Here is a 20,862-nt window from a genome sequence, read left to right as displayed (position 1 = left end):
AGATACTAAAATCCACACTAAGTTAAAATTTCTTTTGTAAATTTATCTAGTAATATCTTACATTTCCAATTTTATTAATAAAAATAAATGTGGATATTGTAGGCATATAAAGTAACTGATGGCTTGGTCATTGTTTCTTTTTATAAAACATTAATTCTCTTTCTTATTTTGTTGGTTTGTTATTTTTGTTGGTTAAGTGAACATGCCCAATACAGTTATAATAAAGGTCGTCAATGTCACCGTTATCTTAGAACATACACGTCAAATTTCCTTTCTTCAAACTTTCCTTCCCTAAATGTAAGTGAATTACAAAAAAAAGAAAACTTTACCAGACAAGATTAAAAATATTTGAAAACTGGACATGATGTTTACTATTAGGTCTACACTTCACATAAGCGGAGATGTTAGAATTACTAAATTACTTAAAGAAAAAAAAAACTTCTATACCAGAGCAATAACTGAAAAAAACAATATACAATAACACAATACAGACCCACTATCCACGAACCTATTCAGCTGCTTCTGAATGCAAATATCTAATCAGCCAATCACATGCCAAAAAAAAAAAAGGTGATTTAAGTGACTTTGAAGGCAGCATTGCTGTTGGTGACAGATGGGCTGTTTTACGTTTTTCAGACACTCCTGATCTTCTCAAATTTTCTCAGGAATTTACAGAGAACAGTCCAAACTGAAAAGCGAAATAAACATTTCCCTGGGTAAAAATGCCTTGTTGATTGCAGAAGTCAGAGGGGCGTGGCCATGCTGAAGGCAAGAGGAATTCTAAGCCAGTTTCTCAACCCAGCCCATCTGATATCAGTAACCACAACACATTCAAAGTCAATTAAAAGTCGCCTTTCTTGCCCGTTCCGATGCTCGCTTTCAACTTTGAAATGAGACCACTTGGACAACAGTAATGATAAATAATTGCAAATAGAGCATGTTTACAGAATTTAATGTCATTTTTATAGAGCACCTCTTATTTTAAGAAAAGATAGGTGAGACGATTTTTGAAACTAACTGCAAATTAAGCACACAATATTTAATATCTGTATTTTACCATTTTGATAAGACATATTTCAGTACTCCAAAACACTTTTATTAGACAGCCAACATGCTTACAAGTAGTAAATCCAGGTTAGTGGATCATAATTAAACATAACTCTGTGGCAAACGCAGAGTTCAGCAGGCCATCAAGGAAGAAGTGACGTGCATTTCTGCAGTGTAAAGATGCACAAATCATTTTCTCCTTAATCTACAGTCACACAAAGCACCAGGAAAATCTTTGGTGATGTTCTCAGATGATTCTGACGCTTATCACCCAGTTCCTCGTGATGTCCTCCACACCATCAACCCTCTGTCCTCCTCACAGTTTCTTCCTCAGCTTGCCTTTCTTATGGCCACCCCTTCCAAAACCTGACTTTTTAACTTCTCCGAGCCACTTTTTGTTCTTGGAGCGGAGCTTCCTCATCCCTCCGCCCTGCAGGAACTGGTGCTTCTGCTTTTTCTTGCGCTGCTTCATGATCTGATCCTTTGTTTTCAGCTCCGAGCGTGCTTTGTGGTCACCGGAGCTCTGTACGTTTGGACCTCGTCGGCCACGGCCACGACCTGGGAGAGGCACGACACAACAAAGAGGTTGGAGGTTATAGCTCGCAAGGCTGGAAGAGGGACTTGAAGTATTTACCTTTAGAGTTGAGTTAAAACATGGTGGCTGATGGTCTATATTTAACAGGCAGACATGTTTGTGCTATTCATTTTGATGCCTTCCTACCTCTTGCTGGCTTCCTGCCTCCTCCGCCTGTTTCTCCATCTGATCCAGATCCTGTATCATCAATCTTGTATTTTTTCTTCCACTCCTCATAACTGACATGTTGTCAAGTGATACAACATCTTCACAGTACAGCTTAATATTGTCATAGCAGGGCTCTAGAGTGCGACCAATTTGGTCGCAAATGCGACCAAAGTTTTCAGTGGTGCGACTAAAAAAAAAAATTTTATATTATATAAATTATTATAAAATTTGTGTGCGCCTAACTTTAAAAAGTTAGGCATACCGGTACGCCCATGGCAAAAAGTTAGTCTAGAGCCCTGCATAGGAGTAGAGAAGAGGGTCATTGAGAGCAGCACACAGAGAAGCTTTTTGTTGGAAGGATACAAGTTCTTCCTGTTCTTCTTGTTACTGATAACCTGACCGCTGTCTGTTTTGATCTTCTTCTTCTGGTCTTCTTTTCCCGTTTCTCTCACAAAACGCTTCCTCTTACGGTCCCTAAAAAAAGAAGGGGGAAAAAAGACTTTAAATTATAGTTTGAAATGACCATTTGGTGGATACTGAGTCAAACATAGGGAAATTTGTACCATTTCATCATTTTCTTCTGCTGGTTAAGGCGATCGCCTTCATCTCCCATGAGATCAAGGACAGCTGAAGAGGCCTGCTGTTCAAAAGCACTGCCCTCTCCACCGAGACTCAACCTGTCGACGCATAACACAGGACAAAACAGCATAAAACACAAAGCCATTCACATGTTTTAAAGAAACAGATGCAACAGTTTAATGCCTCACCCTCTCTCAGAGTCAAAGTCTTTAGGTCTGTAAGGGATATAATACTCTTCATCTTTGCCTGACTGCCTCTTTTTCTTGGTCTTTGGTCGCTCTTCGCCATCTTCCTGCTGACCTCTTCTTTTACCACCTACCACCTCTGAAAACACCCCCTGGTGGAAATAGAAAGAATTACATGGCACAAAGTGACAAAACATGATACAGAGATCCTACTATCTTCCTCTTCTAGTTTGTATACAACATCATCTACATCAAAACTGCACTTTATTTTGCTTCTTCTTCATCAGACAGCACAAACAACTTTCTCATTTTGACTCAAATATTGGTTTTGAATGAAAATGATGAAACAATCCTGGGTGTTTATTCAACTTGTGAGCAGGTTTTCTAATCCACCGTACGATTATTATTGACACTAGTACATGTTCGTGCTGCTGGCAAACTAATACATTCAAGAACATATAGCAAAGCAAAGAAGTGAAAAGTAGGTCTTGCCTACATAAATAAACATAAGACAGTTGTGAGACTTTGACATAGTAACATCTGCAGTAATATTTACACCTGTGATGAGATCTCACAAGCATTAGCCTTATTTTGAAACCAAGATTGTTTACACAGAGTTTGTAATTGCAGAGAAATGCTCCATTTATTTTGGTCATTTCATTTTTGAGCAGGAAGCTCACCTTTTTTGTTATAGCCTTTAGATGAATAGAGAGTTTTCCAATTAAATACATATTCTTTAAATAATGTTCCCTCTTATAAAAAGTAGGATAATTAAAAAATTAAAAAATGTATTATACCTCTATTACTTAGAAAAAAACCCTGTTTTTTTTCTGTTGTCTGTTATATAACGTTAGTGATGCTCGTTTCAATTCATTTCTTAATCAGCTAAACAGGTCAGTTAAGAAACAGTCAAATATTAAGTTAAATTTGAAAACGGTTTAAAAAAAAATATCTCCATTCCAAAATGTCACATGACAATCTCATTGGCTCACGGAGTTATGATGTCACAACACTTTGATCCTTTGAAGTTTGTCCTTAAACAGGGGTGAGAAACAGCAGTTTTTTAGTTCGTGTCCTCGCAGCATTTGTGTTTGCAGCCTTCACGCGTTCACCACAGAAACTTTTGGAAACCTTTTCAGAGTTGTCGTGTACAACCTTCAACAACATGTATCCAACAAGACACCAACCAAGGCAAAAAGATTACGCCGCTTCTCCTTCCTGTCGTGGCCAGCCAAATGACCTCTTAGCCGTCCAAAGGGCATTACATGACAGTAAGAAGGAAAACTACCATCTCCAGAATAAAATTCAACAGATTGAAGATGAGAAACTTCAACTGGAGGAGAAGTGTAGACAGATGGAAGTGAAATATAAAAGCCTGGAAGAAAGACAAAAACGCCAGCCCGACATAAATATTATTAATGAGGGTTGGGGAATCAAGTTTGGACAAGCCCGAGAGCAGATTGTCTTCCTAATTAAGGAAAACAAGCAAAAGAGCGCGGAACTAAAGGAGATGTCCAACCAGCTTAAAGACAGCAAAGCTACGGTTGAGAAGACAGAATGGGATCTCCAATATATGGACCAAAGGAATCGGCTGCTCCAAACAAACTTCGATGAAGCTGTGAAAAAAAATAAAGAAATCCTCCAACAGAAGGAAGAACAGGAGAAAAAGCAAAGAGACATGGAGCACAAACTCAAAGTCACGGAGGAAAAATACAGAATGCTGAAAGAGAAGGTGGATGATACTCTGCGCCAAAACAAAGACCTTCTTCAAGAGAAAAAGCAACTAGAAGGGGAAAAAGAAAAACTGGACAAACAATGCTCGCACATGCAGAAAAGGATGGAGCAAATGGCGAGAAACAACTCCGAGCTCACTAAGGGGATATTGTTGGAATACAACAACTTGAAGCGCAAACACACTGAAATGCAGGCGCAAAAGCAAGAACAAGACAACATACATGACGACCTGCAGCGTACGCTCCAAGATATCCACAGAAGAAATGAGGAGCTACAAGACATGTACAAAGAAGTACAACAGAGAAACGCAGACATGCACAAGGACAAGATAATGCAGGAGGAAACATCCGAAGAGCTCAGGGAAAAGCTTGAAGAAAAACAAGCAACCTTGGAAGAGGTGGAGAAAACATGCAAGAAGCTTGAGAAACAAAACAAAGAAACCATCGATGAGTTGAGAACCCTCATCCTGGAAAAAAAAGCTCTTGTAGAAAACTGCATGAAAAAGAAGAACAAACGCTTCCGCTGGCCCTGGAGGAGGAACTCTACTGCTTCCTCACCTGGTGTAGCCTCGTCTTGCTCCACCTCTGTTCACCTCCCCAACCAGTCCCGGCAGTTGACTGTCCCCTCCTGAGCCTGGTTCTGCCGGAGGTTTCTGCCCGTTTAAAGGCAGTTTTTCCTCCCCACTGTCGCCTAGTGCGTGCTCAGAGGGGATTGTTGGGGTTTTCTCTCCTCTACCTTGTTTCATTATTTACTTAACTTTTTGTTCTTACTTCATTTTACCTTGTTTCTTTATTTACTTGTTAACGTTTTGTTCTTACTTCATTTTACCTTGTTTCTTTATTTACTTGTTAACGTTTTGTTCTTACTTCATTTTACCTTGTTTCTTTATTTACTTGTTAACGTTTTGTTCTTACTTCATTTTACCTTGTTTCTGTTATTTACTTGTTAATCGTTTTGTTCTTACTTCATTTTACCTTGTTTCGTTATTTACTTGTTAACTTTTTCTTTTTCAACTTATTCATAAAACAATAAACAATTGAATTTATCCTTTGAGTATTTTTCATCAAATCTTTTCATCTATAACTTTTTCAAACATTCATATCTGTCGTTTATCTTCTTCTTGAAACCTCATAAATGGTGAAGGAAAAATCCTGGAACATGGTTTGAAACACTGAAATTGTTTCAGCTGAAACGGCAAAGTCATACGTGTGTGTGTGTGTGTGTGTGTGTGTGTGTGTGTGTGTGTGTGTGTGTGTGTGTGTGTGTGTGTGTGTGTGTGTCACAGGTGACACGGTGTCACTGGTTAGGTCATCATGTTTAGGCTCATTCACTCGAAAAATTATTTAGGCCAAATCTTTAAAACTGTATCATTGCATACACATTTTCAATTCATTTCAATCGCACAAATGCAGAAATAATTATTTGCAGTATCTTATCTGATTTATTTTGAGAATGTCATGCCTGATCATTTGCACCCACACCACCAAAAATGGGGGCAAAAGGGAGGAGATCGCATTTAATCGGTTATAACAAGAGGTCAGAAATATAAGAGCTGCAGAAACCTCTGAATCTCAGCTATAAGCTCATGTAAACCATTTCTACAATCGCCAAACAAAGCAAAGTCACCAAACAGTTAAAAAAGCAGTTAGTCACCATGAATCTGTGGACAGGTAATATCCACACTTTAATTTATGATTTCCTGGAGTTCAATGTGTGCTTAATCCTTAATGAAACTGATGTAAACCTGCAACTACAGAGATCCAGGGAAGAAAGAAAGAAGCAATACTTCACCCATGCTTACTTTTAAATCACTCTCATCCTTTTCGGTAATGTCACAGTCAGCAGTAGTGGTGGGGTTGGTTGGCTGCTGCAGCCTGCTTTCTGCAGCTCGGTCTTCTCTCTGCTTGCTGAATTTGTCCACTAGCCGAGTGTCTTTAGAGCGTTTGGCCCGCATCACCTCACTGGCTGGTGTCTTACTACTGGAGTTGATTTCAAAGATGGTCTATTTCAGGAGACAATTATACGTTTCTTTGCTTACTAGAACACTTTTTACCAGAAAATGCAGCGCTGCGATGTGTCTGCATCAAACTCACCGCTTTGGATTTGTAGCTCTTGATGGCATCGACTATTTGAAGGCACTCCAGTTCCATTTTTTCCAGACCACACCCTGAAACAAATCAAATTGTCTTACTTAACTGCCATCAGTTCCTCACTACTCCTTTTGATTATTTTCATAATTTCTCTCTTCTTTTTATACTTTATCCTCCTTTGAACTTACCAAGTACTGGATGGACACCCATGCTGGACACATCTGTGTTTTTAACCCGTCTGATGGACTCCGGCGAGGGGTTTGGCCGCGACTTGAGGTACTGCTTGTAGGCGTTCTCTGAGACACGGAGCAGATTTTGCAGGTCCAGGGAGTTTTCGTGAGACGTGATCAGATGAGCACTTTCATCATCCAAGATCCTCTGGGGGACTCGACCAAACACACCTTCTGAATCTGGAGTACGAAAAGAAATGCAGACATTTCAATACAGTGACAGATAAAAAGAGCACTAAATAAAGTTTATTAGCAACCTCAAATGTGTAGCACATCAGTTAAACAGTTCATCTGTCACTTTAAGACCTGACAGGCATGCAGTGGAGTCTACCTTGTGTGTGTTCAGGTGAAGCAAACTGAACTGGTCGCCCTAGGAAGAGGTGGAGGTCGTAGACATAAGGCATTTCATCAGGACAAATCAGACTATAGGCTGTGCCACTTCGGCCCGCTCGTCCCACACGCCCTGATGGGAAAAGACAGGGGGAAAATACACGTAATGCTGGCCTAATCATTTCAAATTAAAGAGGCTCAATCACTTTGTTCCTTCTGCATGCAGCTGCTCACCAACTCTGTGCAAGAAAAGTTTGGCCTTGGAGGGGAAGTTGTAATTGATGACATTATCCAGCAGGGGGATGTCTATACCACGAGCAGCAACATCAGTCACCAGAAGCACCATGGCTTTCCGATGCACAAATTTCCCAATGTTGATCTTCCTGGCAGTCTGATCAAGGGCACTGTAGATGTAGGCACACTCTAAACCTTCTGACGACAGCAGCTGGACATCAGGGGAAAAAAAGAAGTCAACTAAAGCTCTAGTTTTTAAAACAATATTTAACATTCTCACAAATTTAGGCTACACTGTTATCTTACCTCCTTTAGGTACTCCACATGGTGTTTGGTGGCAGCAAAGACCACTGTCTGTTCCTGAGGCTTCACTACGTTCCTCAGGAGGTGGAGCAGCAGAGCCGGCTTGTCATCCACACGCAGGTGGAAGAATGACAGCTGATGAAAGTTAGAAGAAATTAAAACATGCTCAAAGCCATGGAAACATCAGGTGACTGTAAGGACTTTTGCTTTGGGCTTTACATTTAAATCTTTCAACATTTCTGGGAGAAGAATACAAAATGTTTGAATAGCAAGTGTCTGAAGACAGAGCAACAAGTAGAAAAACCAAGACACTGACACAGTAGCTGATTTAACATAAGTTAGCATGTAGAGTAGATGCAATAATCCTGTACTCAGGTTGTAATAAATAATGCAAAACCTTCCATCTAATTTCTCAGATTAACCAAAAGGTAAATAAAACAAAAGCAAATTCTGCCTTTTTACCTTGATCTGATCACTGAGCTTGGAATCCACATCCAAACGAATCAGTACAGGTTCTGTCAGGCCTGAGAAAAAAGTTTGTATACACCGGTGTGAATATAATTAGGATTATTTGCCTTTAGATGCGAAAAAATATGGAAGCTAAGTTGAATGAATATGCTTTATGATGAGAAAATAAGCCATAAAAACTTGATCTTCAGTTCAGGTTACGCCCACTTCTCGTTGTCAGCAGTTATTTCCCATAATCCCCTGAAGTCAAAGAATATCATTCACTCTCTATGGTCTCTGGTCACATGTCCCTCTCCAGTGAGGATCCAGGTAACAACTGTAGAGGTTTGTATAGAAAATGCCAACTTGTCTCCAAGCACTCACTAACTTACCAGCTGATCAGCAGTAAAACTTGAAGAACGATACAAACTGGAAGTGGAAACCATTCACCTTCAAAGTTAAAGTTATGCCTCACCAACGTGGCTAACACATTTGAAAAAGGCACAGTTAGTGTTGCCATTTCACAGTTTCACCGCTGCTTGTGGAGTAATTGGCAAGTGTTTGCAACCTATATGTAACCAATTTAACCCTGCAAACACCAGCAACCTCTAGCACCCACCAACTGGTCAGGGAATACACATTTTGTGCAACCAACCAGTGGTTGGCAGGTGTTCACCAACTGTTCTCTAGATCTGTGTGACTGGGACTCAAATGGATATGACTTTGAATGTGATTTTTGTAGTGAAAAGGTAACAAGTGTATATCAATAGATTCTGCTAACTTTCATTTCCCAAGAAAAAAAAGATGCTAACTTTCTTTTTTTTTCATGATTAACAAAAACTGAGGGAAGTGGGGCATGAAGGTGAGAGAGGCCAGACGACAGTTAAAAACAGCAGCTATGGGAAAACATTAGAAGACAGTTTATGCATTTTCTCTAATATGCAGAAGATGTCAACTACATTCAGATGAAACAAATCAACTCGGTCTCTATCTATAATTTAGGCTGTTTACTTACATCACAGAGTTTCAATATTGTGACTTGACTCAACTGAATTAAACCTAACAGAGTAGAAATGAAACGATTAATCTTACCAGCTCTGGCAAACTCCACCAACAGTTTAGGCAGGGTGGCAGAAAACAGCAGAGTCTGTCTAGTGTCTGGAAGTCTGCGGATGATCTCCTGAAGCTGCTCAGCAAAGCCCATTTCGAACAACCTGATTCAGGAAAACATTTCAGAATTCAATTTGGAAAATTAGAACAATAAATAAAAAAATAAAAAATAAAAACATGAAAAATGCAATTTCTCACCTGTCAGCCTCGTCAAACACCACATACTCCACACTGTGCAACTTCAGGTTCATCTCCATGACAACGTGCATAAGACGACCAGGGGTACCGATGATACTGAAGGGGGAGAACTGAGCTTAGCATTTCAGCATAAAAATCCATAAAATCCTATGTACCCTTTTTCTTAAGTTATCATGTGACTTTCAAAAAACTTGACCTCTGAATTCTAACCTTAAGGTCAAGATCGGTGGGATTTGATACCTATTTGCAGTAGACACAACTATGGTATCAATTTGAAACTTCTACATGTCTTTGTTATCATATTCATTAACTTAGGTCTCCACGTGGGGGGTTAAATAAATAAATATATAAAAGCACTCACATGTCAGGGTTTTCATGGAGAGCAGCAAACTGATCTTCCATCCTGAAAAACAGCAGAGGCATTCACATTAACAGACGACATCAAAGAGCAACAAGAAGAACAAAGTAACAAGACAGCTAAGTAGTCACGCACCTGTCTCCACCAAGGATCAAAGCAGTCTTGAGACCGGTGAATTTTCCCAGCTGCGAGACCCCGATAGAGAAAGGAACACAGGTAGTACATTAATGACACACCTAAAGATGTAGTTAACGGCTTTATTTCACACTTTTCACCTGCAAGACCTACATGAACGGTAATTTCCACTCACCTCTTTCGTGAACTTCATGGTCTGTAGGGCCAACTCTCTGGTGGGGGTCAGAATGAGGGCCCTGGCTCCTGTTTGGGCCTGAGGGGCCTTTAGCTTCTCAAACATGGGAATCAGGAAGGCAGCAGTCTTACCGCTGCCAGTCCGAGCCATGGCTACAACATCTTTTCCATCCAAAATTACAGGTACAGTCTGAAGTGGTGAAAAGAAGGATGTAATAAGTCACATATTTACATCACAGTGTAACATGACACATAACCTCGAAGCAGCACCAACAAACCTTTCTTTGGATGGGAGTAGGAATTTTGTAACCCTTCTTCATGACGCCTTTAAAAACAGGGTAACTGAGACCTGAAATCAGACATCAGACAGGTCATCTAGCTTTGTTTCAGCTCAAATGGACACATCCAAGTAGGCAGATAGTGGAAAACCTACCCATGGACTGAAACCCTCCAGATTTCTTTTTCTTCTTGTTTTGAGCTCTGACCAGCTCCCTGGTGTCTGGCTCCACATCTGACAAGCACTCTGATGCTGCAGGAAAGCGCGGCAGTTTCCGCCCTGGCTGTGAGACAAATAAAGAAACACGAGGACTACTTCTTAGCAAGATGAAACCTTCAAGACGTCTAAAAAACTGATCAAAACGTTATACAGTGAAAGATTTCAATATTCCTTATACTGAGAATGAATTAATAAAAATCTTAAGTGAGGGGGTCTCATTTTATGGTCAAGGGTTGTTGCTGTGATGTAAGAGTGGGAGACCTACATCTCGGGTGCAGCAAAACGCTAAATATCCACAGATGCCACTTTGTTATTTACAAATTTTTACCATTTCAAAACCTGCTGATCTACTATGCAACCATCTCTGGGGTTTACGGAGAATGATGCAAAAAAACGAGGAAATATCCAGTGAGTGGCAGTTCTCTTGGTAAAAATGCCTTGTTAATGCCAGAGGAGAATGGCCAGACGACTTGGATCTGAAGGTAACAGCAAAATTGTACCTAAATAACCACTGGGTACAGTTAATGTATGCACAAGAGCATCTCTGACAAATATTATGGACAAAAATATCTGGAGAAATTAGGGCAGTTCTAAAGGCAACATTTTCAATTAGTTTAACCTTTTTCTTATTCTAGAGACTAGATTTTCATTCTACTTTCAGGGTTTAGTTTAGTTTAAAACTAGAGCGGAAGGAAACAAACTGTTTTTGCAATGGTACTAACAAATAATTCAGAGTATATGAGAAGAAACTGTTTTTTCAGGGGGCATCCGGATTTGAACCGGAGACCTCTTGATCTGCAGTCAAATGCTCTACCACTGAGCTATACCCCCTCTGCCTTCTACTGGCTCAGCAAAACCATGAGTAGCTGACAGAGCTGCGGGCTCAAAACAGCGACATTAGACATCGATGAATCGCGCAGATCGACGATCAGATGATTAAGAGACTCGAGAGGACGTGTAAGAAGGTTTTAATCATTTAAAACTTACCGAATCATCGTCTTTAATTTCCACAGCCAGCTCGAAGTCTCCGTCAGAGTCGGTCTCCGGCTCTCTGTTGGCTGTGTGTCTCTTCTTCTTCGTCAGCTTCTTCTTTCTCTGAGCCATCCTGTCACTTTAGTGTCCTTTCAGCCCGCGGCAGGAAATTTGTTTTTCTCTGCAGATTTCTGAATTATCGAAATGGCATCAAGTTTTCAAAACACCCCATCAAAAGACACAGCACGCAGACATGTTGAAAACACGTGTGAGCTTCATTTTCTTCTTCTACCTCCAAGTGCAGTCGCGTGGCTTGAAACTCAACGCTGCCCCCTACTGCCAGGGAGTGTGAAACGCGTTACAAGCTACAACAATATTTCATTTACATGCAGGATTTAAAGACTGTTTCTTTTAATAAGTCTGTGACTACGTTTCTTAAATTTCTAGAATTAATTTGTTCACTCACGCTAAAAGTAAAATTGGATTTTTTTAAAGAAAGCACTGATATAGTTTAAAATCTGAAAGCTTTTAAAGATTAATCTGAATGCTGGTGTGCAGATTTTGAGCTCTTTGGGTTAATCTTTATATGCCTGCATCCAAGATGTCACATTATGTTTTTTTTATATATCTTGCCGGACTATTTAAATTCTGTTAAAAGCAGCACAACATTTGCCACTTGGCCTCTCACAGTGGTGGGGTAACATTCATTTCTTAATGTATTCATCTATTTTAATCAGTGTATTGTACAAATGGAATCAAACAGGAACGCTGCTTTTCATTTCTTTTTGATACGAAGCATCCTCACCCATTTGCCCTATTGTTTTAGTGTTTCTATATACATATAAAAGCTGGCACAGATGTCTCATTGCTGAGTCATAGTTTGAATCTCTACGATGTATTATTCACAGTCACAGACAGTTCCCGTATCTTGCAGCTCCAGCGTATCCAGACAAATTCACATTAAGATCACTAAGGTTGCACATTTTTGCAAATATAATCTCTCTTATCTGACTGATAAAAAAATCAAAGTAACAAAGCTGTGTTCTTTTTTCTTTTTTCTTTTCCTTGGTTCTGGGTATAGCTCAGCCCCAGGAAACAACTAAAGAGATAAAAAATATTCTTCAAGCATGCAAAAGAGCGTTACCCAAATATGCTTTCATTCTGATGACTGTGTTTTTATATGACTCAAAAACTCGTGGAAGACAAATTCTTTCAGTTGCATAACTTTTTGTGAGTGCACAGCACATTTTGGCAGGGAAAGTCTACCCATCCACGCCACAACTGTCCTATATACAACCGTCACCCTGAAATATGCTCCAAAAAAACAGTTTTAGTTGCTGGCACAAACACAGGCTTGGGGGACAGAATCTCAAAGTTTCCTTGTTAATTACTTGCAGTGCTAAATTTAGGATTATTCCTTTTAAATGCCACCTTATGAGCACATTAAGCAGAAAAAAAGTATTTTATCATTCATTATCACACTATCATTGATGGTATTACTAAACAGAGTGCTCCCTCTACTCTTTAAATGCGCAGTGTCAAAGATATACAGAACAAATCTTTGAAATTCAAATTCAAATCTTACACAACCGGATAAATGAAGGGATCAAATATTAGGATCAAATCTGAGCTTTTTTTTATTTTTTGTCTTGTGGTCTTATTTCATTTTATGCTAAAATGGTTTCACATAAGACATTTTGGCAATATTTGCCTCTGGTAGTCTCCTGTAATCCACTCATCCATGTATTGATTTTTGCACAAAATAAAATGTCCTTTGTGGTTTCATTAAAATGCAAGTCGTCGTGTTGCTCAAGAAAACAGCTGCCCAAGATATCACCTCCCCACCCCCCAACTGTCATGGTGTAGCCGTGCTGTCCGTTCACAATCACTCCCTTGTGCTTTTTCACACCTTTTTGATGAACTACTTTTTTGTTTCCCTCTCAAGGGAACTCTTTTTATTATAAGTATATCATGAATTAAAACTAACAATGCGTTTTCTGTTGGGTAGGTGTATCTCCAGCTCAGAGCACATTGTGCCCCTGCTCATAAACTTCACTTGTTCACAGCCAGCCACAGTTGAATTTTTTAAATCACCCAGTGGAAATGTGTCCTTTGGATGATAACACTGACACTGACAGCCAAAAAAAAATATGTACTGTGCTGCTTGAAGTCAGTGGGCTGACGTACAGTAAATAAGTCAACACCATGGCAACAGCCTGGAGCTAATGCCATTCATATTCCCCCTCCACACACACAGACATAGCCTGACTTTGGTGGCCTGCACCCAAATCTGTTCAGGGAGCTGAGAGGGCTTACACACAGGCAATAGGTGCAGCGAGTCGCCAGGATAGGATTCCGCTTTTGTCCTTATGGGTGATTTAAGTGATAAAGCCTGGGGGGATTAAGATATGAAGCTGGCAGCAGCGGGAAAGTTGTGGTGGTTTCAACTAAGCATTCAAATAAAACCGGGATTTTGGCATCAGCATGCCTTCGGGTCAGCCTCCAAAGCTCTTGGCAGTGTCTTAACTCTCAGTTTTCCTACTTTGCAGAGCCCTCCTGAATAACTCCTTCATCTCCACATCATGTGACTCTGGCAGTTTCTTTTCTGGGGTTATTTATTATTCATCAGGCAGGGCTTTTAATGTTTTTGTTGATGTGCATCTTGGGCTACAGAGGGGAAAAAAACAAAGCTACAGTAGCATGTTTTAATTTTCCAATTTGGGACGTGGCTGCAGAACAACCCATCTTTCTCTAAGTGTGATCATAAGATCTTTAAAATGCAAATGTATTTTTGGTTGTAGGAGACTTGCATAGAAGCTAAAACCTCTAAAAACTCTTCAGTGTGTGTTTTAGTGAGTGCACAAATACACTAGTCTGCCATTCAGTCTGTGAGCGAGTGAACGCTGAATGAAAGTCATTAAGGAAACAGATGTCAACATGTGTCAGGTTGGATTTTTCTAAAGATGTTTCTGTATGTGGCAGATGCTGCCTCTAAGCCTTGGAGATTGAGGGGAATGTTTAAATTAAGAGATTATTGAGTTTATGGTTCGTAAAGCTTAGCTTTTAAATGGGGGTAGAAGTGAAATATTCTTCCATATCTGTGTCGACTCAATAATTTATCACGGCACTCTTCAAAAAGCTGGCCGTGGGTTCAGTGGACCTTTTAAAAATAGTCCAAACATCCAATTAGTGTTGCGACTGATGCACTGTAGCATATCAGGCGTTCAAATCCCTGCAGCAAGCCTTCAAACACTGGTTTGATTTTTCATGCCAGACGCTGTACATCCAAGGGGCACATTAATCTCGGAAATCTGATAACAGCTCCTCAGATAGTTTTAAATGGCCGTATGGGAGGAAATATCTGCTTTGGATTTTTGTTTCATGAAAGAAAATTCTATCCAAGTTTTCAAATGCAAGAATTACACTGAGTGATGACCTAAAAAGGTGCATTTTTTATATTATTATTATTATTATTACAGCAAACTCTTTCCGCCCTTAAAGAAAACTTACAATTCCATAATTTTAAAATCAGTCAAGTACAGCAGTTTGGAAAATATGAAGAACGCCTGAAACATTTGGACGTCTATTTAAGTTGTATATTTATTTAACTCTGTAGTCCTTATTTATACGTTCTGCTCAATATGCCAACAGGCAGAGTGAATCATGCTGATGTGAATAACCTGGTGAGGTAGATAAAAGTCTCAGAGCCCGAGCAGAGAGGATGTTCTGCACAGTGAGTGTAATTCTCCCACCCCTAGTGAGAGCAGCAGATGGTGAGAGGCCCCTGGGCTTTAACTGCCCCCCCCCCCCCCCCACACACACCACACACTCAAGCTCCTGGGCAAGAAGACAGAGCAGCCATGCACAAAATATCTGGCCACTGACTGGACCCAGCCACGCTTAGTGCCACAGGCTGATAAGACGCTCAGAGGAGCAGCGCTCACATGCTCAAGTAGACTTACAAGTATGTTAACCTGGTGATTTCTCTGGACCCCGACTTAACCCATCATGATCGACGTTGTAACCTCTGAGGCCAACTCTCAATAGGTGATTTTGACTGTTGAAAAGTTTTGTGGTATTTGATCAAATTCAACTGAAAATAAAACACAGACACATTGAAATTTTGAAATGGAACTTTTATATTTGTCCTGTTTTTTAATAATATGTCTTAACTTTGAATTTGTCACTAGCAGCATGTTTTCAGAAGTATGCAATGCTGTGTATTCATGTAATAAAAAGCTCTTTAGGTTAGGTTAGGTGTTTTTAAAAAAGCGTGTCGGAGAAACTGATCCTATCAGATGTAAAAATGGGCATGGGCTCGCCACTTTGTAAAAGACAGAGAAGATAAAAGGTTCACCAATTTAAGAATAACTTTTCTGAACGTAGGATTGCAAAGAATTTAGTCATGTCATCATCTACTGTAATATTATTAAAAGATTCAGGGAATCCAGAGAGAAAGCTCTTTATGCGAGGATCAAGGCCCAAAACTAAGCTTGTGTTTGCATTACAGTTCTTGGAAGCGCTCACTCTTTTCTCAGAACTCTCACTAAACTTCGTTCTCTTGTGGCAGTATCTCACAATTGGATCAAAACAGTTTTATTTATGCTTGAAACCATACAGCGCCATCATGCACAAGACACGAAGTAATGACTGTACTGAGGCTGCATGCTACATCAGAAAATTGTATGGGAGGGTTTTTCCAGCCTCCTGAGGCTGTCTTGCAATTCTACACAAGTTGCCAAATATGTAGCACACAGAGATTGAACGCCCCCCCCCCCCCCCCCCCCCCGTCTTCCTGGATCTCCTGCAACATGACTATACAGTAAATAGCCAAGATTATGGCAGCAACAGAGGATCTCTACTGAGGTAGGTTATTCAATGTGTCCTACTTGTTTTATTCACAAAAGAAACTAAAACAAAGAACAAACGATATGGTAAGCGTTTATGCTTTACGTGTACGATATAGCTCATAGGACTAACTATACGTCTCATGCTGTGTTTACAGTTTTCCTCATTATTTAACTCAAAAAAATAGAAATTTGCAGACATTTCTAATATCATGAAGCTTGTGTGTCAACAACGTGACTCCAAACTGCTAAACTCTGAGCACAGTTCCATCTGGCTCATTTAAATGTAATTTGAAATCACAGTTTTGGAAATCTCTCAACACAAATTGCATCATTTAAGCATTTAGCACACTTTGTATTGATAACTCAACTGGAATAACAATTTAATCCTGCATCAGAGTACGAAACAGCCCTCAAGTAACTTCAACTGACTTGTACAGGCGTTAGGCAAGACGATGGTGCAGCAAGAACACAGGGGAAGGTTAAGAGGAGGCCCCGCAGAGAGCAGAAGGCAAATTTACTTTTTTTTGTAGTGCCTTTGTTACCTTTTGCATCTGCACACTGGTTTTTCTTTATAGTGTTTCTCATATTGCCAATGCATTATGTAAGAGAAATGATTAGTTTTGCTATTTACTACTTAAAATAGGTGATGTAGTACTGTGTGTACATAGAATGTTTTAGTGGAAGGAGTTGTTTTTCAGATGAGAGAGCGTGGTTTTAAGTGCTGTGTTTCATTTTGCAAGAGAAGTGTGGAGTTTTGACAAAGTGGTGAACTCTTCCGATTGTGTTGAGAGTTTTGATGATTTCATTTTCTGGAAACGTGTTTTAACATCTGCCTCCGGTGGTGAATCACTGTGAAGAATGTGTTCTGGTGACTGTTAATGTCTTTAGAGTTTAGTAAAAATTCTCAGTGGGGCCTGGGAAATGTGTCTAGGTTGGAAACTGATGCCAAATCAGTGACAATTAAGAAAAAAAAAGTTTAGGATGTTGAGAATTTGGGATTTGGCGTTTTGGGGATTTAGAAAAGCAGACTGACTCTGTGGTGTAATTCACTGCTCAGAAGCACTTCTGAAAACCATTAGGTTACCATGCGACAAAGAATACAAAAAACAAATACAAGCAAGATCCGGAAATGCTGCTCATTTAAGGACTGAGGGAAAATGGAAAAGGGTTCGGCGGTCTAACAGATCAAGAAATTTAAAAAGAAATTAGAAATGGGGATGTGGCATCCACTGAGCCAAATGGGAGAACGATCGTCTGGCTTATTACCAGAGCACAGTGTAAACCAGTGTCTGGAATACTATGAAGGTGCCTTAGAGAACATGAAGTCATTGCTTATTCCAAAATGTCTTTAAGGATTCTAGCTGCTAAACTGAGCTGCCTGCTGACCATTCAGAACATCTGATTTATTCTGACACAGCGAAGTTGACACAGGAAGCCCTGAACTCTTAGCAGCTGAAATCTTACCTCATGAATAAATGTGGGGAAAAACATTTTAGAAAATAGAGTAATTGGCCTCCTCACTTCTCAAACGCTTAGTGTTGGTAAAAGAAGAAGTGATGCAACGTGGTGGTAAACATGCCCCTGTGTCAACTTTCAAATCCAAACCTCTGATATTTTGTCTCTGCAAACTTTTTTATTTAGATATACCTTTTAATTCTGCAACTTTTGGAAGCATGCTTTTTATACATTACAGCACATGCATGAAGTACTATTTCATGAGAAACAGGGAAAATGTTTCATTGTAACTGCAAGGACTCAAGAGGAAATGCACATAAATCCATAAGAACGATGTGAACTGTTTCAGAGCAATAAATCAAAACGCAGAAGCGCTTACGTACCTCGAGCTGAACCTAAGCCTTTTTCTTAGAGATCTCCTTTGCTGTATAAGGAGAATCCGGCTTTTCACTGCCTTCAGTGTAAAACTGCAGAGGTATGTACATTTGGTCAAACTTTCAATTACATATGTATTGTGGGTACTAAAAGGTAGCTTCCCCTTCTGGGCTCCCATGGTTAATCTTACAGCTTGTGCCAGCATTAAACCAATAATCTTAAGACATGTGACAAATGTGCAAAACGCTCCCTAAAGGGGAGTAAAAGAGACCTGCGAGTATTTCTACAACCAGGCAAACTGGTGGTTCCTGAGACGACCTCAGACCTCACTGCTTCTCATGCAGCTTCTAAAGTTTTGTTTTGATTTTGCTCTGCATAAGCTCCCCCAGAGTGTCCTTACATGTTGTGAAGCAATGTGATCAAACACTGGATTACTGCTCATTAACACAGCAGAGAACCCACAAGGCTGTGGTTAGGACTTAATGGGCATTTTCAGTTTCATCTCCTCCACAATGTGTGTTTAAGTTGCTGCTTGCACAGCCTCGGGCTCAGTTCTTCCTCTGGTGTCTTAATTGCAATTTCATCAAGAATTTAAAGCCATGTAGCCTTCCCTATTCTTGTCACTGTCACTCTAAACTAGCCACCGGCAGGGACTTCAAGGGTATTTTAAGCGGCTATTGTGTATCAGAAGCGGCTTGGGAAAGACTTACTTTCATCATTGTACTGCTGGACCTCCTCTTCCCCCCTTGGAGTCGATCCTTCTCTCACTCTCTTTTTCATGGCTTTATCACTCAAAGACTCAAGCAGCTCAGCAGAATGTAAATGAATAAGGGCTGTGAGATGGTGAGAGAAGAAAAAGGTTGTGACTAAAACGGCATGTGCACATCAGCATGGGGACTTTCACAAGCACTGCTCTTTTATTTGCTTTGGTAAGACGTGGAAGAAAATTTCACATTACAGATTCATCAGCCCTGACCATGACGAATCAGAACTGTGGCACGCTGAGCTGTGTTTCCATGTGTGCAAGCATGGGCAGTATTACTTCCACAGTTAGCTGAATAATGTGTATTCTCTCCCCACATGGATATATTCTCCTTAGGCCCACAACAACTGTCCACATAAACCTTTCTACCTCACTAAGACACTGCTTTCACTTTTTTTGTCCTTGCTCTGTTTGTCGTTCTCTCACACTCTCACAAACAATGACTCATGGATAAAAACACAAAAAAGTCAGACAACTGACACGCTGCTGCACTAATAACAAGAGGCACGTGCGCGCAAGTGTAACACAAAACAAAAGAGAAGAACTGCAGGATATGATTATCTATTTAATTTCTAAATATGCTCTCTAATGAAATTATTCCGTATCTGCATTCATCTGTGTTGAAAACATACAAACATATGTGGCAAAATCTGGTTTTGACCCTGTCAATATGTCTTAATATGAATGATAGCAATCATTGGCAGCCATCTATCAGGCCAGACCATATGTAGCTTTGGGTGGGGAGGGAATGAGGGCTTACCACAAAGCCTGCCTTATCCGCTGGTATTACAGTCTCTAAGAAAGGATTTAGTCTTTAATTCTTGATTAGATAGAATTTTCTCCACAGTGTGCAAGTGCAGTGATACACCAAGCTCAGATAACCTGCCCAATTGGGAAAGTGTGTTTGCAAGTCCTCTGGCATTGTTCCCTCTCTGAGAGACACACACATGCACACTTAGACACACATCAACCCAGGACCCCTGCGTGCCATCCCATTTAGCTGCTGGGCTTTTAACACATTGTGATAGAGCTATTATTAGGAGCAATGGATTATCAATCAGGAATTAATCCTGACTGATGTGCTTGACCCAACTGGAAAAGGACCACACTCGTTGCTTCACTGTTCATCTGTGTTCTCATTTGTTTTCTTCAGGAGCTGACATGAGAGATGAGATGTTTTTTTCTGTTTTGTGCTCAAACTTTTGCCAGCTCCTGCTTCTCAGGACACGAGGCGCTCGCTGAGGGAGGCACTGGTCTGTCTAGCTAATTCATTCAATCATCTTCCTCTCCTTCGTCTCTTTGCCTGACTGGCTGCTGAGCTGACTTGACTCCCTGGATGGTTGGCTCCCTTTCTCACTGGACTCTCACTGGCAGTTCGCTCACACGCTGCGCGAGCTTCGCTGAGATAGGGGTGGAGAGAGACAGCTGGGCTGCTCCGTGTTTGGAAAGTGGGATCTTTGCTAGATTTCTCTTTGTGCCTGGTTTGGTGGAGTATTAGATGAGAGCAGGGAAAATCTGTGCCTAGCTGTCCTTCAGCGCAGACCACTGACTGTCACTACTGTGCTGCATCCATGACTTTACATACCTGGCTGGTGTATGGGTTTGGATTTATATTGGTTTGGACACTCTGCTTTGCACGAGGTAGGTAGGATGTATTCTTTGGTATAAAAATATGTGTTGTGGGTCTTTTAGAGAAAAGGACCAAATGAGCAATGTGTGTTTGTGTCTGTGGGTTGAGATAGAGGTGGGGGTGGAGGTGTGTGTTTGTGTGGTTGGGGGGGGCTTGCGACCTAAAATCCAAGTACATTTGCAATGTCTTCCCATATCTTGGCAAGGACCCCAATCGTCCCACTGTTTGTGTGTGTGTGTGTGTGTGTGTGTGTGCATGGAGGTGTGTGTTTGTGTGGGTGTTTGTGTTCATCACTTTCCTGTTCTAGTGTTCTGGGTAAACCACGGCCTGAAGCGTGCCCTGGGTCCTGCCCTCCTCCTTTTCAGTCTGTTTGCATCCATTGGTGCTGCTGCTCAGAGTTCTGTCCATACTGGTTCTGGCCCCAA

General features: G+C 40.5%; 3 protein-coding genes and 1 non-coding gene across 4 annotated transcripts in view; 2 read left to right on the top strand and 2 right to left on the bottom strand.

Moving 5' to 3' along the window:
* Positions 1 to 383: 383 nt before the first annotated feature.
* On the bottom strand, positions 384 to 11,660 carry ddx54 (DEAD (Asp-Glu-Ala-Asp) box polypeptide 54). The gene is made up of 20 exons (XM_042221684.1): positions 11,380 to 11,660; positions 10,330 to 10,456; positions 10,175 to 10,245; positions 9,898 to 10,086; positions 9,723 to 9,772; positions 9,591 to 9,632; positions 9,230 to 9,325; positions 9,014 to 9,135; positions 7,937 to 7,998; positions 7,478 to 7,609; positions 7,172 to 7,382; positions 6,939 to 7,070; positions 6,566 to 6,787; positions 6,381 to 6,454; positions 6,089 to 6,289; positions 2,557 to 2,705; positions 2,353 to 2,466; positions 2,153 to 2,263; positions 1,769 to 1,860; positions 384 to 1,605 (listed from the first exon to the last, which is right to left on the bottom strand). Exons 1-20 carry the CDS (start codon positions 11,494 to 11,496, stop codon positions 1,364 to 1,366), a joined length of 2,556 nt encoding a protein of 851 aa, XP_042077618.1. The 5' UTR covers positions 11,497 to 11,660; the 3' UTR covers positions 384 to 1,363.
* Positions 3,372 to 5,011, top strand: LOC121814680 (polyamine-modulated factor 1-binding protein 1). Its single transcript, XM_042221685.1, has one exon. The coding sequence runs from the start codon at positions 3,719 to 3,721 to the stop codon at positions 4,916 to 4,918; it is 1,200 nt and encodes a 399-aa protein (XP_042077619.1). The 5' UTR covers positions 3,372 to 3,718; the 3' UTR covers positions 4,919 to 5,011.
* Positions 11,152 to 11,223, bottom strand: trnac-gca. Its single transcript has one exon. It is a non-coding gene; the product is annotated as a tRNA-Cys (tRNA).
* An 8,143-nt stretch (positions 11,661 to 19,803) lies between the features above and the next one.
* LOC121814679 overlaps positions 19,804 to 20,862 on the top strand; it is a 10,237-nt gene continuing 9,178 nt past the window's right edge. The window contains exon 1 of the mRNA XM_042221683.1: positions 19,804 to 20,448. Within this exon, the coding sequence (XP_042077617.1) occupies positions 20,379 to 20,448 (70 nt within the window). The 5' untranslated portion in view covers positions 19,804 to 20,378. The remainder of the gene's footprint in view (positions 20,449 to 20,862) is intronic.

The sequence above is a fragment of the Haplochromis burtoni genome, unplaced genomic scaffold (assembly GCF_018398535.1).
Source record: "Haplochromis burtoni strain Fernald_Lab_line unplaced genomic scaffold, NCSU_Asbu1 Contig_72, whole genome shotgun sequence".
In the NCBI taxonomy this organism is placed as follows: Eukaryota; Metazoa; Chordata; class Actinopteri; order Cichliformes; family Cichlidae; genus Haplochromis; species Haplochromis burtoni.
The sequence above is the reverse complement of the archived record's forward strand: the minus strand, read 5'-3'. Positions and strand labels throughout refer to the sequence as shown.